Source organism: Phalangium opilio, unplaced genomic scaffold, assembly GCF_054372755.1.
Source record: "Phalangium opilio isolate 3A_F unplaced genomic scaffold, DU_Popi_V2 ptg000070l_1, whole genome shotgun sequence".
Lineage (NCBI taxonomy): Eukaryota > Metazoa > Arthropoda > Arachnida > Opiliones > Phalangiidae > Phalangium > Phalangium opilio.
Genome location: NW_028324182.1, coordinates 10,373,522 through 10,387,504, shown reverse-complemented (window position 1 = coordinate 10,387,504; position 13,983 = coordinate 10,373,522). Strand labels below are relative to the sequence as shown.

General features: G+C 36.1%; 2 protein-coding genes across 5 annotated transcripts in view; one reads left to right on the top strand and one right to left on the bottom strand.

Moving 5' to 3' along the window:
• LOC149661533 (uncharacterized) overlaps positions 1-13,083 on the bottom strand; it is a 56,080-nt gene extending 42,997 nt beyond the window's left edge. Inside the window, exon 1 of one of the 3 annotated variants that reach the window (XR_016368922.1) lies at positions 12,944-13,083. Coding sequence is in view for 1 of the 3 variants with exons in the window: in XM_089843069.1 (XP_089699195.1) it covers positions 12,944-12,960 (17 nt within the window). In the remaining 2 variants the exon portion in view is untranslated. The remainder of the gene's footprint in view (positions 1-12,943) is intronic. The other 2 variants (XR_016368921.1, XM_089843069.1) reach the window with 2 other exon arrangements.
• LOC149661532 (uncharacterized) lies at positions 294-13,910 on the top strand. 2 transcript variants are annotated; one of them, XM_089843064.1, is made up of 10 exons: positions 294-718; positions 8,625-11,771; positions 11,844-11,901; positions 11,981-12,085; positions 12,150-12,241; positions 12,309-12,367; positions 12,440-12,501; positions 12,954-13,060; positions 13,129-13,195; positions 13,258-13,910. In XM_089843064.1, the coding sequence occupies exons 1-10, from the start codon at positions 643-645 to the stop codon at positions 13,331-13,333; spliced, it is 3,849 nt and encodes a 1,282-aa protein (XP_089699190.1). In that variant the 5' UTR covers positions 294-642; the 3' UTR covers positions 13,334-13,910. The 2 variants fall into 2 exon arrangements, with proteins under 2 accessions (XP_089699190.1, XP_089699191.1); XM_089843065.1 differs by having other exon boundaries at positions 296-718; positions 12,984-13,060.
• Positions 13,911-13,983: the final 73 nt, after the last annotated feature.

Sequence of the window (13,983 nt, the reverse complement as noted above, 5' to 3'; positions counted from 1 at the left end):
TCATTACATCATTTGCAAGATAAAATTCATTGTGAAGACATCAAGGGGGTAAAAAGGGGGGTTAAATAATTCTCTCAATAAATATGAATTTAAAACGAAAGTTACACCTTATATATAAAAGAAATAGGGGGTCGCTAAGATGTTCCAGAATTCTCAAGAAAGTCGTAAGCTAAGCTAAGCGAAAGTAGCAGCAGATGCTAGGTCTTTTTTCGTATTCCATCCATACCTGTTGCATTAGGATAATATTTAACACAGAGAAAGAGGGGCAAAAACCGTAGTACCGAACGGACTAACTTGCTTTGAACAGTTGAGTGGTCGAGAACTTTTAAGAAGCCGGAGAAAAGGGGCCTTGCATTTTCATTCTGATCACCGACTGAACCAGCAGCCAGACTTTTGAGAGATCAGAGAGAGAGAGAGAGAGATAGACACTGTCCTTAAAAAAGAGAGGCGCCAATATCTTGGCTTTGGGAGAGGCTTTTTCTTCCAGAAAGTGAATTTAAAATATTTTAAACTTTTTAAGGAAAAACGCCAAAAACTTTAAAATTCGTGTTTATATAGAAAATTGCATCGAGTCGGTATTTTTTTTATTTGGATTTTATTTTCGTTGCTAACAAGACCAGCTGGTGACTGTGAAAGATAATTATGGCAACTAATAAGTTGCGAATTTTAAGCGGTTTCATCGTCGCTTGGGCATTGATTTTGGTAACCGTTAAATCAGGTAAGATTTATAATTATTTATTTTGTTAATTAAATTTCCCGGATAATTATTTTTTATTTTAAGATTAAATAATAATTAAGCTTGTTTATGTTATATGGAATATAAACTAAAATTAACCGAGCTGAGAGAACAATCATAATTATCTTCAGACGAAAAATATAGTTTAATAAAAACTAATTATTATTGATTTAAAATTAAACAGATCGTGATATAATTTAATTTAATTTCTTTCATAAATTAAGTTCATTCCCCTATAAATAACATTGTTTCTTCCTGTATTTTGAAACATTTTTTTAATAATTTCTACACAACCCTTTTAGTTAAAAAAAACTAAAATAAAAACAAACCGCCTTTAAAAAACAGAGTATATTAAAAAAATAAACAAATAAGAATATTGTTTCTCTCGAATATATTAATAAAATCGTGGGGCTACTTACTAAATTAATATTTCAATAAAATTAGTATAATCGCGTAGTTTATTTACGGAAGTGTTTAACCCCTCGTATAACGCCGTAACATCGTAACACTTTCATAAGGGAATATTAAAAAAAATCAGCCTCGATTTCAATTGTTCAATCAATTGAAACGTTATAAAACGAGGTAGGCCTATTTAATTCCAAATATCATCGCGTTGTTAAGAAAAAAATATATATACAAACAAGTACTTGCGAAGTCGTAATTTACAATGGAATATGGAAGATATAAACGACGGGGGTGGACCAGAACTATATACGTAACAATGCCCGAAAAATAAGTTCCTTTCCTTTTTCATAATCTAACGTATTTAAAGAATGCCGAGAATTCTAGTTTATCCAGTTTAAAATATTTTAATTTTCGGAAGGTTTTTTATTTATTTTTTATTTAGTTAAATTCTAGAGTGTTTAAAGGGAAAGTAGATATATAGTTAATTATAAGTGGTCCAAAAGGTGTAGTGAGACAGACCCATGTGTGGTCAATATCGTTAGGGTCAATGCGGGTTAAATTTGTAGCGTTGCTAATTTTATGAAATATCCTAACTTCCAAAGGGTCAAAATTGTGTAGAAACTTAACTAACGCCTGGTCAATATATGCTTAGGGTCAGATCAACACGCTGGAACAGAACACGTGGTCCAGTATATTGAGTATCAAAGCTGGTCAAGTTATTTTATTCTTAGGATAAAAATTACATAGAAGGGTCAAAACTGTAGCTAGTAAAAATTGCATAGAAAGCGAAGCAACGCGTAGTCAATATGTTTAGGGTCAGATCGAAACGTTGTGACAGAACGTGTGGTCAGTATCTTGAGTATCATAAGCTGGTCAAGATACTGTATCTTTAGGATCAAAATTACCTACAAAGTCAGAACTGTATAGCTACTAAAAACTGCGTAGAAATCAACATTTGGTATAGATTGGCACATGTACTCAGTACCTTCAGGGTCAAGTATAGGTCAAAACCAAAAGTAATAAAATTCTTCAATAAACCGTCCATCAATGACAAAAAATTAAATTAATATTAAAACCCATCAGAATAATTTAAAATTAAACGAAAATACTTCGTAACTTTCCCTTTAACGAGAGGTTAAATCATGCAACAGATGCCAAATTATTATTATTTTTTTTCTTTTGGCCATAAGATTTAAAAAAAAAAAGAACCGGCAGTGGCGAGTACCGTACACCACTAATCAAGCAGCAACAACAACAAATGGGTCAATACTTTCTTTGTACATCGTATTTTAAGAAGCCACGAATATCATCTCCACCCTCTTTATACAAAAATTAGAAACCGGTAATTTAAAAAAAAAACTCATCCCAAAAACGAAAGCCAATTTCTTAGCAAAACAAAAAGCATCTTATAGACCTTTTATTAATTAAAAGAAAGTACGTCAGACCCCGCGTGTTCTAAGATGGAACTGAGAGGTCAATTTAAAGTAATAGGTCAGTGGGTGCCACTTAATCCCAATATTGCGATTTGCTCCGTTACACCGACAATTTTTTTTATTATTATTATTCTAACTCTTTCCAGTCCATGGAATATTACGTTCTCCACACTTTATTCCTCTCTCCATCGTCCCCCTTCATTAAGTTAATTCCTAAATATTTATTCCGCTTTAGTTACAAAAAGAATTCGGATTCGCTTTTTTTTTTGAAAAAGCGGAATTACGGTCCGTTTATTTCATTGTGGTTAAGGCAAAAGTGCTCTTTCTCTTCACCTCATTTTTCTCAGGATATACCACGAGGGGCTAATTACTATTTAAGCCATGGTCTAATCCCTATTGGTGCATTCATAGAATATGTTGAGTGAACGGCACCTCGGGTTGGTTGAAATGAAAAATCCCTTTTTTTTTACTGCAAGCCTAATTTAACATCGAATAATTTAAATGTTTTTGGGTGATATTAGGTGAAGTTTTGCATTTAAAATTTTAGTACCAAAGGAATGTTGGGTAAAAGAGTTGGAATTTTCACGATCAAAATTTTTTATAAGCATAAATTTGAACTATTGTTTCCATAAACGTTAGTTAGGTTCAAGACTTACGCGCTAGAGGTCAAACTAACCCTACTGACCCCTACAGACTTCGTTTAATAGAGCCTTACTTAAAGATTAACTTTTAACTTAAGGAATGAATATTTACCAAAACCGTTAAACACTAAATTATTTCTTGTATTTTTTTTTTTTAAAAAAATGGAAAATTATCTCCCACTTCAAAAAAGAAAAAAAAACCTTATTTCAAGTACTCTATTAAATTCTCAGGTGTATTTTCCTCTTAAAACCTCTCCGTTAATAAGCATCATTACAACAACCAAAGTCAGATACAGCCCCAGGTACAAAATAACCTTGCATGCACCGTTAAAGAATTTCAATAAAATTATTAAAAATTTATTTCCATATACAGACAAACCAAATTAAAATAACTATATATATCCCCCTTAAATTCAAGTACTTTAAACCAAGTACTTAAAACCAACTCAATCGCTCACCAGTTGTCAAACCAAACGTAAAATAATTTACAAAATACTTCAAGCAAGGAAAATGAGTTTCTCAAAAACAAATGAAATAAATCTTACATTTCTGTGTCGTTTGTACAAATTTCGTCATTAGCCTATATATATATTCGGCCAAAAAAACAAACGTTACAAATAACAACCACCACTTTAGAGGGGTTTATTTTTTACCAAAAAAATCGTGATTACTCTATTATCTAAATTAAACTAAGGTCAAGCTGTCAATGCCGACGATGATATAAACTAGTTACGATCGATTTATTCAAAAAAGAATATAATTGAGGTTACTTAATAAAAGCGTGTGCTAGCTGTCACGGTTTAATGTAATACGTAACAACACCCAAAGGTTTTAATAAAACAGTCTATAATCTAATTTTCAATGTCCTTTGTTCGTCGACTAATTTTTAAAATAAAGCCTTTCTTTTCTCAGTCTTTATACAAGGAGTTTAAACCAAAAAAAAAAAATTAAACGCGGGCGTGATTGGATTTAAAAAAAAAGCAAAGAAAGGTCGAAGTTTTTACGGTTCTTTTTTTTAATTAATTTTTATTTGAAACGCCCTTAAATTTTGTTCAAATTTTTTTTGGAAATTTTCCAATCAAAGGATAAATTGGATTATAGTAGGTTATAGTATAATTTAATGTCGATACTTGTTAGTGGGTACGCAAATTGTCACCCACGTGAAGAACTTTAAACATTGCACTATTATAGATTAATTACTAGCATCTGGACATTGACCAATAGGGGTACTCCCCAGTGCTTGGCGGGATAGCCTAACGCGTAGTGCCATCCATTACGGAAACTTAATTGCTTGTATCTACTTTAATATTGTAGATAGAAACATGGTTCTAATTGATATATTCATATTTTCATACCCTCTTTCGATTAAAATATAAAATATTCTAGCCTGAAGTATCCCTTTAAATCAATAGATATGACTCATCCTTACCTAAATCAATAAATAATAAAACTACACATATTTTTGCGAAATAAGTAAAATTCGTTATTCCTTCAAGGGAAGGGACCTAATCGATTTTAAAAAACAACAGCAGATTACCGTTTCGAAACCCTCAACATATATTACAAGGAAAGGTCACTCAAAATCATCGCCTGTAGCGGAAAAAATAATCATTTTTCTTTACGAGAATTGACCCCGTAAAAATTCTAGTTGAGAATTATCATAAACATTCCGGTGGTTTTACAATTCTTTCATAGAAAAAGAAAAAAAATACTAAGGAAAATTTCGCAATCAAGCCATAATTCATCGATAGTGATTAAAATCCGACCGACACCTTTATAAAAATCCATATACAACCACAATATTATGACCCAATATGGCGCCAGTCTTAATAATTAACGCGCCCTTTTAATTGACATCAATGTCACCGTGACGAACTATTTTGACCCCTTTTTTTCGAAAGAAATTGAACTAGAAAATTAATAAAGTTCGATCGGGTTAATAGATTAAATACACCTCTAATTAATCAGAAAATGAACCAATAAATCCGAAACACGTGTAGTGTCGAATTATTAGATTCTTAAACCGAATATTCGATTATTTTTTTTTTTAGAATTTCGCGTTAATCTACTTCTACTAATATCACTTTAAAATCATTAAATAGATTAATCATAGGTAATAAATGTCAACTTCTAAATATGTTTCAAATTTTGGGTTTTTCATTCCAATGTCGAAATCAATCGGAAAAAAAAAATAAAAATCATTAACGTTAACTAATTGCGAATAGCCTGAGGATAATATATTCAAATAAGACTCGAGTTTAATATAATTACACTGACGACATTAAAACGTAGGAAACAAAATATTTCCTAGCATCAACTCTAATGAGTTGCTCCGTTATTTTTAAAAATTTCTAAACGCCTTAGAAAAAAAAAACCAGAACAAATTATATTAGAGAGAAAATACAGTTTGGGTTTATAGCTTAATTCCTATTTACCATTTTCTTTTCGAGAATCTAATTAAGTTACGAGCGGGGGTAATAAGTATTTTGCAACGCTATTCTCCGGTTCTTCTGGTTCTTGATTTTTTTAAATAAAGCGCCTACAGGCCAAATTAGAGCTAAAAGGACAAAAATTAGACAATGACCTTAACTTTGGCGCCTTCATCTCAAAGAAAAGATGAGATGCATAAAGAAAAATACGGTGATGGATCGAAACCAAACATTTCATTATCTAGTAGAAACATCATTCTAGAGAGAAAGTTCAACTTAGGACATCGTAGTTCAACTTAGGTCATTCTAACAGGGAAAGGGTGCGGGGATAAAAGTCCAGCTTTACAGCGCCTGCGCTGTAGGCGTTTTGTATCCTGAGAGATGCGCAGAGACGGAAATCGATCTATGTCCCGACAGTGAGGGTTGCCTATTACCAGAAGGGAATAAGAGAGAAGGGAGACATTAGAGCCTGCTTTGGTAACGAGAGTCCGACCAACCTCAAGAAAACCGCGAAAACTTTGCGCAAGTACACAGCTTTTAACCAATTTACTGCAAAAATAGTTCTTTAAGTTCTCCGCGGTATCAGGCGGTCTATTTGTCTGCTAGATTTTCATTCTCCAAAGGCTTAGGGCTGTCGATGTTTCGTTCTTGTGTAATTATAACCTCAAGTATGTATTTTATTGAAACTAATTTTTTATTTTTTAATATTAATTCAGAATAATTAGTTTTCATCTATTTAATGCCTTCAAATTATCTGATTTTGGTATGTTCTCAATTCCCGTGTATCTAAATTAATTTCACAGCTTGATTTCGTTTATCAACATGAAATTCGGCCATTTTTATCTCCTTCAATGTAAAGTTGTAAACAAAACTACTTTTTATTCGTCAACCGAGACTCACCCTCTTATGTGACGTCACAGCTAAGACAGAAGTTAGATAGCCAATCAGTGAACGGTAGTTGACTTGAGGTTAGTAAGACTGTTGTTACGAGTGTAAAGCATTATGGAGATATAAAGTGTGTCCCTTCTCTCTTATTCCCTTCTGCTATTACCCTTTTCACAACCAAAGGGGTCTATGGATGAGCTCCCCGCCCCGAAAGAGCTAGCGTTACTAACAGAGAGACAGACAAGCCCGGGTCTTTCCATAACGGTTTATCCTCACTTTAATAACATGTCATATAAGGATATCAATCATTTACACGTGAAAAATTATCTGATAACGAAAGTTCAAATTTACAGAAGGATACAGAAGGAATAGGGAAAAATAAATGTTTGCTTACTCTATGTCTAGTTAAAAAAATTTTTAAAACATTATTTTGATCGTGTATATGCATGACATGTGGCATTAAAAATATAAATCAAATAAGATTCACTCTTTCTTAATGGTTGATGAGAGACGTGATTAAAGCTTCCTTTAAACTTTCCTTCATTTCCGTGAGATTAACTATACGGTTCCGTTCTTAAGTTTCAAACAACCCAAACAACAAAAAACCAGTTTGGGACGGTTAATCGATTCTGGTTTTCGAACCACGTAAAAATTAATTTGCATATGGGAAAACCAGAGACTAGTAATAGAGTTTGACGAAAAGATAGACTCTAGCTTCCCAGTAATTTAATAGCTAGGGTTGGAAATCATTATGAGGGAACAAGTCCATTTATAACTAGTCTACGATTGAATATAAAATTCATAAGAAGAATTTCGGGACAAAAAAATAAACTTTTAACTTCCGAGTTTTTTTACGGTTTCATTACATAAGTTTAAAAATTTTTGTACAAGGCATATCGCGCCTCAAAAAATGGGAAAAAATGCTTATTTCATTTTATCCGATTAGACATTAGAGTCATGGCATGACGGAAGTTAGAAAAAACAAAATTCTTGACACCAACGGAGAACCAAGATAAAAGAGAATTTGGTAGCCCTAAGGTTAGATTGGACTGCAATTATCAAAATGTCTATTAAAAAATTACAGAAAATTATGAAACGTGGGGTAGGGAACATAACGCCTCGAGAATCGACACTAAATCATCTCCGGAAACAATTTTTCGATAACTGCATAATATTTTTTGCGCAATTAAAATTCGGCACGCGTAGTAATATATGATAGTGCTCGTGCACCCAAAACACTCACGGTTTAAAAAGTTAGTACTATATTTTTACCCATTAGCATTAACATTATGTATTACTCCGCTTAACCTGCGCTTCAGTTCACTTTACAATTGTTAAAACTACCTTTGAATCATAGTAATAATAAATAATTATATCGATAAAGTTAATCACACGAATCTAGCTGCATGGTTTTTGGAAAACCAGAAATCAGTAATAAATATAAATCATCACCATTTTACCCTCATTTTATATCTTAAGACTTTTCCAGTAATTTCAAAAGTTACTTTTATTTCTTTATATTCTTTCCACTTATCGTTAATCTTCTTAAATTTATATCGAGTGTGAACGTGGCACATGGGGGTCAATTTTTCTACATTTTATTTCACCTTGACTTTAGGTTAAGAAGCCTGGAACATCCCCAAAACTATTTAACTACTTGCCGACATACATTCCTGACAAACGTAGCCAAGAAAAATCGAGATACTAAAGCGCGATTGGCCCAGTAAAAGGTTAAAGGTTTTCTAGAGGGTTAAAGATCGACAGTAAATTAAACCTGGCTCCCGCTTCTTTTAAACACTATCCCTAATCGTCTCTAAAAAAAGAGGAACCAGACGCATTTATCAACCAAGTAACCCACTGATGTCAGTTACTTCAAAGTATTTTTAAAACGTGGACCGATTATACAGTAGGTTCATGTAGGAACCTGGTGAAAAACTAGAAATATCTCAATTAAGGACAATTAACCATGTTGGTTAATTACATTATGTCGTAGATATGGTCCTTTGCAGTACTATTTGATTTAATTCCTTACTAATAAAGAAATAAAGAAGACCACGATTTAACATTTTCTTCCTTTTTCTTTTCTAAATTATAGCTCCCTTGACAACCACCGCACCAGATAAAGTTACCGAGGAAGTTAAGAAACAAGATTTTGTAACAGTAATTAACGTCGTAACCTCGGTCAATGAGGAAACGGAACCAACTACGGCTTCACCCTTCTTTAAGAGAGCGAAATTAGAAGAGGCCCAAACTACCACATCCCAAATGCCGACGACAGTTGAGGAAGTCACAACGATTTTATCAAGTAAAGAGCCATCAACAACTACATTGAGTCCTACTACATTACCAAGTATTACAACAATCGAAAATAAAGAGCCAATTACAAGTACATTGAGTCTTACTACGGTATCAAGTACTACCTCAACCGAAGAAGCCAAAACAACTGTGGGTATGACAACTACTACCACGATCGAATCGGTCAAAGTCAATGCAACCGAGGTAGTTACTACCACCCCAACTACAACTACAACCGATGCCCCAGAAGCAACTACGACTGCCTCCCCTGCTACGACTACAACTGATGCCCCTGAAGTAACCACGAGTGCCTCCCCTGCTACGAGTACGACTACAGCTGATGCCCCAGAAGAAACCACGACCGCTGGCCCAGCTTCAACAACAGCCGATGCCTCAGAAGCAACTACGACTGCCAGCCCTGCTACAACTAGCCAAACTACGCCAGTATCATCAACAGAACAGAGTTCACAGACTGAAAAAACATTAGAAGCCAGAAGCATTCCAGCTCAAGATGAGACCTTTGCAACAAAAATCGACGTAGTTACGGAAATTTCCGAGTCGGTAGGAACTATCACTACATCCAAACCCGAACTTAAAACCGAAATTGCGACTGAAATTCCGAAAGCGACAACAGATAAACCCGAAGTAGATTTATTAGAGGTTGCTTCTAGTGGGAAGACTAAAATAGAATCTGACATCGAAAGTACAACAACGGTTAAGGAAGTTGCCCCGGAAGTTGGGACTACCACAACCGAAGTAGCCATTGAGGTTAAAGAGGAAGTTACCGTCGGGGGTAAGACGGATAGAGGAGTTGAAGATTCAACCACATTAAGCCCAATTGAAGCTTCCAACAGTATCGAGACTTCAACCAAACAAGAGGTAAAAGAATCTACTACTTCTAGTACCACAAGCGAACCTGCAACTACAGTCGCAACCGTCCAAACTGAACAACCAAAAACGTCCCGAAATGACGTCACCGATGACATGGTACGCGTTGAAGGCACCACTATTCCAGACAGGTTATCACGCCGAGAGGACGAGTCAATCCCAACTACTACCGATTTGCCTTCAAATACTGAAACAACTACTACCACCGATTTACCCGAGTCAGAATCAACAACCACGTTCCAATCCCAAACGGAAGAGCCCACTACTTTATCAGTAGAATCAACCACCGAGGAATTTTCCTCAACGACGGATTTGTCAGTCGACAACGATAGCCCAAGCACTACTACCATCGACATCGATAGCCCAAGCACAACTACCATCGACCCCGAGTTGACCACGATTATTCGAAACCCCAGAAAGTTAAAGAACCCAGAAATGGAAGACGAACCGAGGGTTGGTAAAGATATGAAGGACGAAGACTCTTCAGAAGAAAAGAAAGATGATTCCAGTGAAGAGAAAACAACTACAGATACTGACACACCAAGCATAAAAAAGGACAAGGATTCTAGTGAAGAATCTTCTGAAGAGGACGAGAAAAAAACTACCACAACAGAAGGATCTACTACATCAAAAAGTGACGACGACGATTCGCGCGAAGACACTTCATCGGATGATAAAGACGGACCCATCACCACTACTCTAAACCCACCAACAAAGAAACAAGATGAATCAAGCGAGGAAGACAGCTCCGAAGAAATTTTAGCGCGAGCCGCATCTAACAGAACCGGAAATCAATTCATTGAGGTTCTGATGGTCATGGATCCAACAACCACGCTGGCGCCATTAGAAACAACTACGCAAACACAAAATGAAGAACTTGTTACCTCAACTACAACCGCGGCTCCAAAGGAAGAAGTAGTTGTTACAACCACTGAAGCGGCCCCAACCCAATCTTCCACGGATGCAATTTCTCTAATCAGTACAACAAACGTTCCTTCTACCGAAGCGAGTCCAAACACCGTGACAGAAGTTCCAGCAACATCCTCTTCAAGCGAAGCAAGTATAACTACCACTCCTCAACCGACAACCGAGTCTGTGGTCCAGGGAACTAAGTCCCCGGTTGATAGCGAAATGGTAACGACAGTGGGTTCAAACGAAATCACTACGGTTAAGATCGAAACTGTTGACCTTACGGCTTCAACCGCCGATGAAGCACCAACCACCAGTAGCTTTTCCGAGTCAGCTAATGACGCGACCACTACTACAATGCCTGTCGAAGAAATTACAACAACAAAAACTACACCCGTTACTGAAAATGCACCCGAGGTAGTTGAGTCTATAACTACAACTTCACCTGTCCCTGTGGAAGGAGATTCTACTGTTACTGAGACAGTTGTGCCCACTACAACTACAACTTCATCCATACCCGTTGAAGGAGATGTTACTGTTACTGAAACAGTCGCTCCCTCTACAACTAGCCAACCTAACGAAGATGTGGAACCAACCACAACAACGACGCCACCCCCATCGCCTGCATCTGAAAGTGCCGAAAACATCGAGGCAGCCGCTTTGGAAAAGAACCAACGTTCACCTAAAAGACTAGAGGACCCAAATGAGTTTGGTCGAGAAAATTTTAACGAGGAGGTCTCTGTGGGCGATACTAATAACGAAGAAAACTCTAAGATTGAAACAGCCCCGGAAGAAGTTTCCCCCAATCCTCAACCGGAAGTAGATTCCCCACCCGTTGAAGCTTCGGAAGAACGCGTTAATGAGCAACCACTTCCCTACCCCACAATGATCCAAGTTCCGGTAATTACAGCGGATGGTCAGATCGAGAATGTTCGTCTAGTTGAGCTTCCCGGAAGTAGCAACACCTTCGTACCGGAAGGAGATCCAATCGCGTACAACGAAGAGTCTCTCAACGCCCGCAAAGAGGTTTTAGGAAATATTGACGTTCCCAACCCTATCGCTCCCTTGGAACAAGAAGACCCTGAACAACCCATAAACTGCAACTTGCCTTGCAACGAGATCGACCCCACCGAGTCACCAGTATGTGGCAGTAAGTTACAAAAACTAATTAACATTAAGTCAACCAAAATTACATCCTAATCATGATTGATAAATTTTACAGCGGATGGAGAGGTTTACATATCAACATGCCATCTTCACAGGATAAGCTGTATGTTCCGGTAAGTACTTGAGTCGCGTCACTTCCACCATGATAAGCATAGGAATTAATTTCTGGTACCCCTTCCTAACCGAAAATAGGACCAATACTACCGTAGGACCATGGGAACTATGCAGAGGCAAACATTACTTGTGTCCATCTGATTGTCTAAATATCTACGATCCTGTTTGTGGCAACGACTTCCGGTACGTTATAGCCAGAACACTAAAACACCTGTCAAATTCTAACGTTATACTTTTGTCTCAACAGAATTTACAGAAATCTTTGCCACATGCGCATGAGAAATTGCGGCAAAAAGATGGAAGCTCAAGATTTAAAAATCTGTTACTCCAGAGCAAAAGGTAGCGAAAACGTTTTAAGGTCTTATCTAATCCAGACAAAAACTAAGTAGTTTCTTTTCTCAAGCAGAATTCAGAAATTATCAACCATGTCCCGATACATGTTATCACGAGTTTAACCCCACACCAGTACGTATTTACACTAGATCGTTCTTATTTGAAACCGAGTGCGGTCATTAAGTCCAACAACCATTCTTATAGGTCTGTGGAAGTGATGGCATTTTATACATGAGCGAGTGCCATCTTCGACGCCGTACTTGCGGGTAATTTTACAACTGTACTTGTTAAAGTACAGCTTATTTTTCACACGGCTTAGTACCAACAGGAAATTATAATGGTTGTTAAGGTACTTACGTAGTAAGCTAATATAATCGCGCTACAATAAGAATTGCCCGTTTCACTAATATAATTTCCTGGTACAACCATTACCAAACGTTTGGTTAATGTAAGACCTGTTCTCGAATTCGCCAATCTTCCATTTACATTTGAACTAAAACTAATTTGATGAAGAAAAAAAAACCACACCCAACATTGGTGTTTTCGAGAACAGTTGAATCAAACGCGAAATGTCTTGCCAAATGAAAGACATAACTTCCTTCAAGTCCAATATGGACATGAAAGGCTTGAGAACTATACCAGAATCCAACCTGCTGGATTCTCGTATAGACAAACAATGATAAATAATAAAAAAGAAAAGCGAAAAACCTTATGTTAGTCGGCATGTTGTCCAATTTTACAATCCCAGGCAAGATATTCAGGTCGTCGAATTGAGCCAGTGCTTGAGGTCGCAACAATGTCCGGATTTCTGTCTCCCACTTCCGGGTAATGTCGCCACGAAAGTCCTCAGTTTATGATCTGTAAGAAAACTTTAATTTAAACATTTATCTTAGATCCTACATGCGGTAGCGATGGCAAATTGTACTTAAATTTCTGCCGTCTTAAACAAGAAACTAGATGGTAAGCGGAGTTAGGATTTAAAAGCGTAACGTCCAACTTACGCAAGTACTTTAACCTTACAGTCAAGGGGTCACAAGAAAACCACGAAGATACTGCGACGAATTACGATTCAACAGACAACTCAGTGGTCAAACGTGAAGAGTCAAGGAAGGAAGTAATTAACAAGCCAATTTAAACAAACCACCAACTAATTAAACTACATAAACCAACTTCAACCACTATCTTCGCCAAACGTAATAAACGTGGTTGGACGAGAACTATCGAACAAAATTATTAAAACCCCGAAAGATCAATCGATAAATATTATCTAATTTATTTCGGGGGTACATACGTAACCCGTAACATATTTTCCAAGCTCACTATATCGACTGCAAGATCTCAAACGACGCGTCCAAAATTGTTTGTGCTTAACTTAAAGAATCTCGCCAATTAATAGAGTTTAGTTTTTAATTATAAATTTACTGTACGACATTTTATTTTTACTCCTAATTGTAAATAAGGATGTATTTTAGCCAAACGAATTCCGTCCACCGCAACTTCCGTAAGCGAGACTTGAAAATTCGAAACTAATTAATAATATTAGACAAGATAATTTTTAATTTTTTTTTAAATGCCTAGATGGTCGCGCAACTATTTTTGTTATTTTATTTAAGAATACGTTTTTTTTTCTCCTCCATGATGATGTAAATAAATTAAATAAAATTTAAATAATTTAAATTATGTACTTGTTATTCAAAGCTATTGTTAAACGTAGAGTATTTAGATAAAGGACAAACGTCCGTGAAAGT

Bases quoted from the DNA above. Each gene is read 5' to 3' on its own strand.
- LOC149661532 (XM_089843064.1), top strand. From the start codon at position 643: ATGGCAACTAATAAGTTGCGAATTTTAAGCGGTTTCATCGTCGCTTGG. The intron at 11,772-11,843 runs GTAAGTTACAAA...TAAATTTTACAG, and splicing joins CGAGTCACCAGTATGTGGCA to CGGATGGAGAGGTTTACATA. The intron at 13,061-13,128 runs GTAATGTCGCCA...CATTTATCTTAG, and splicing joins TTTCTGTCTCCCACTTCCGG to ATCCTACATGCGGTAGCGAT.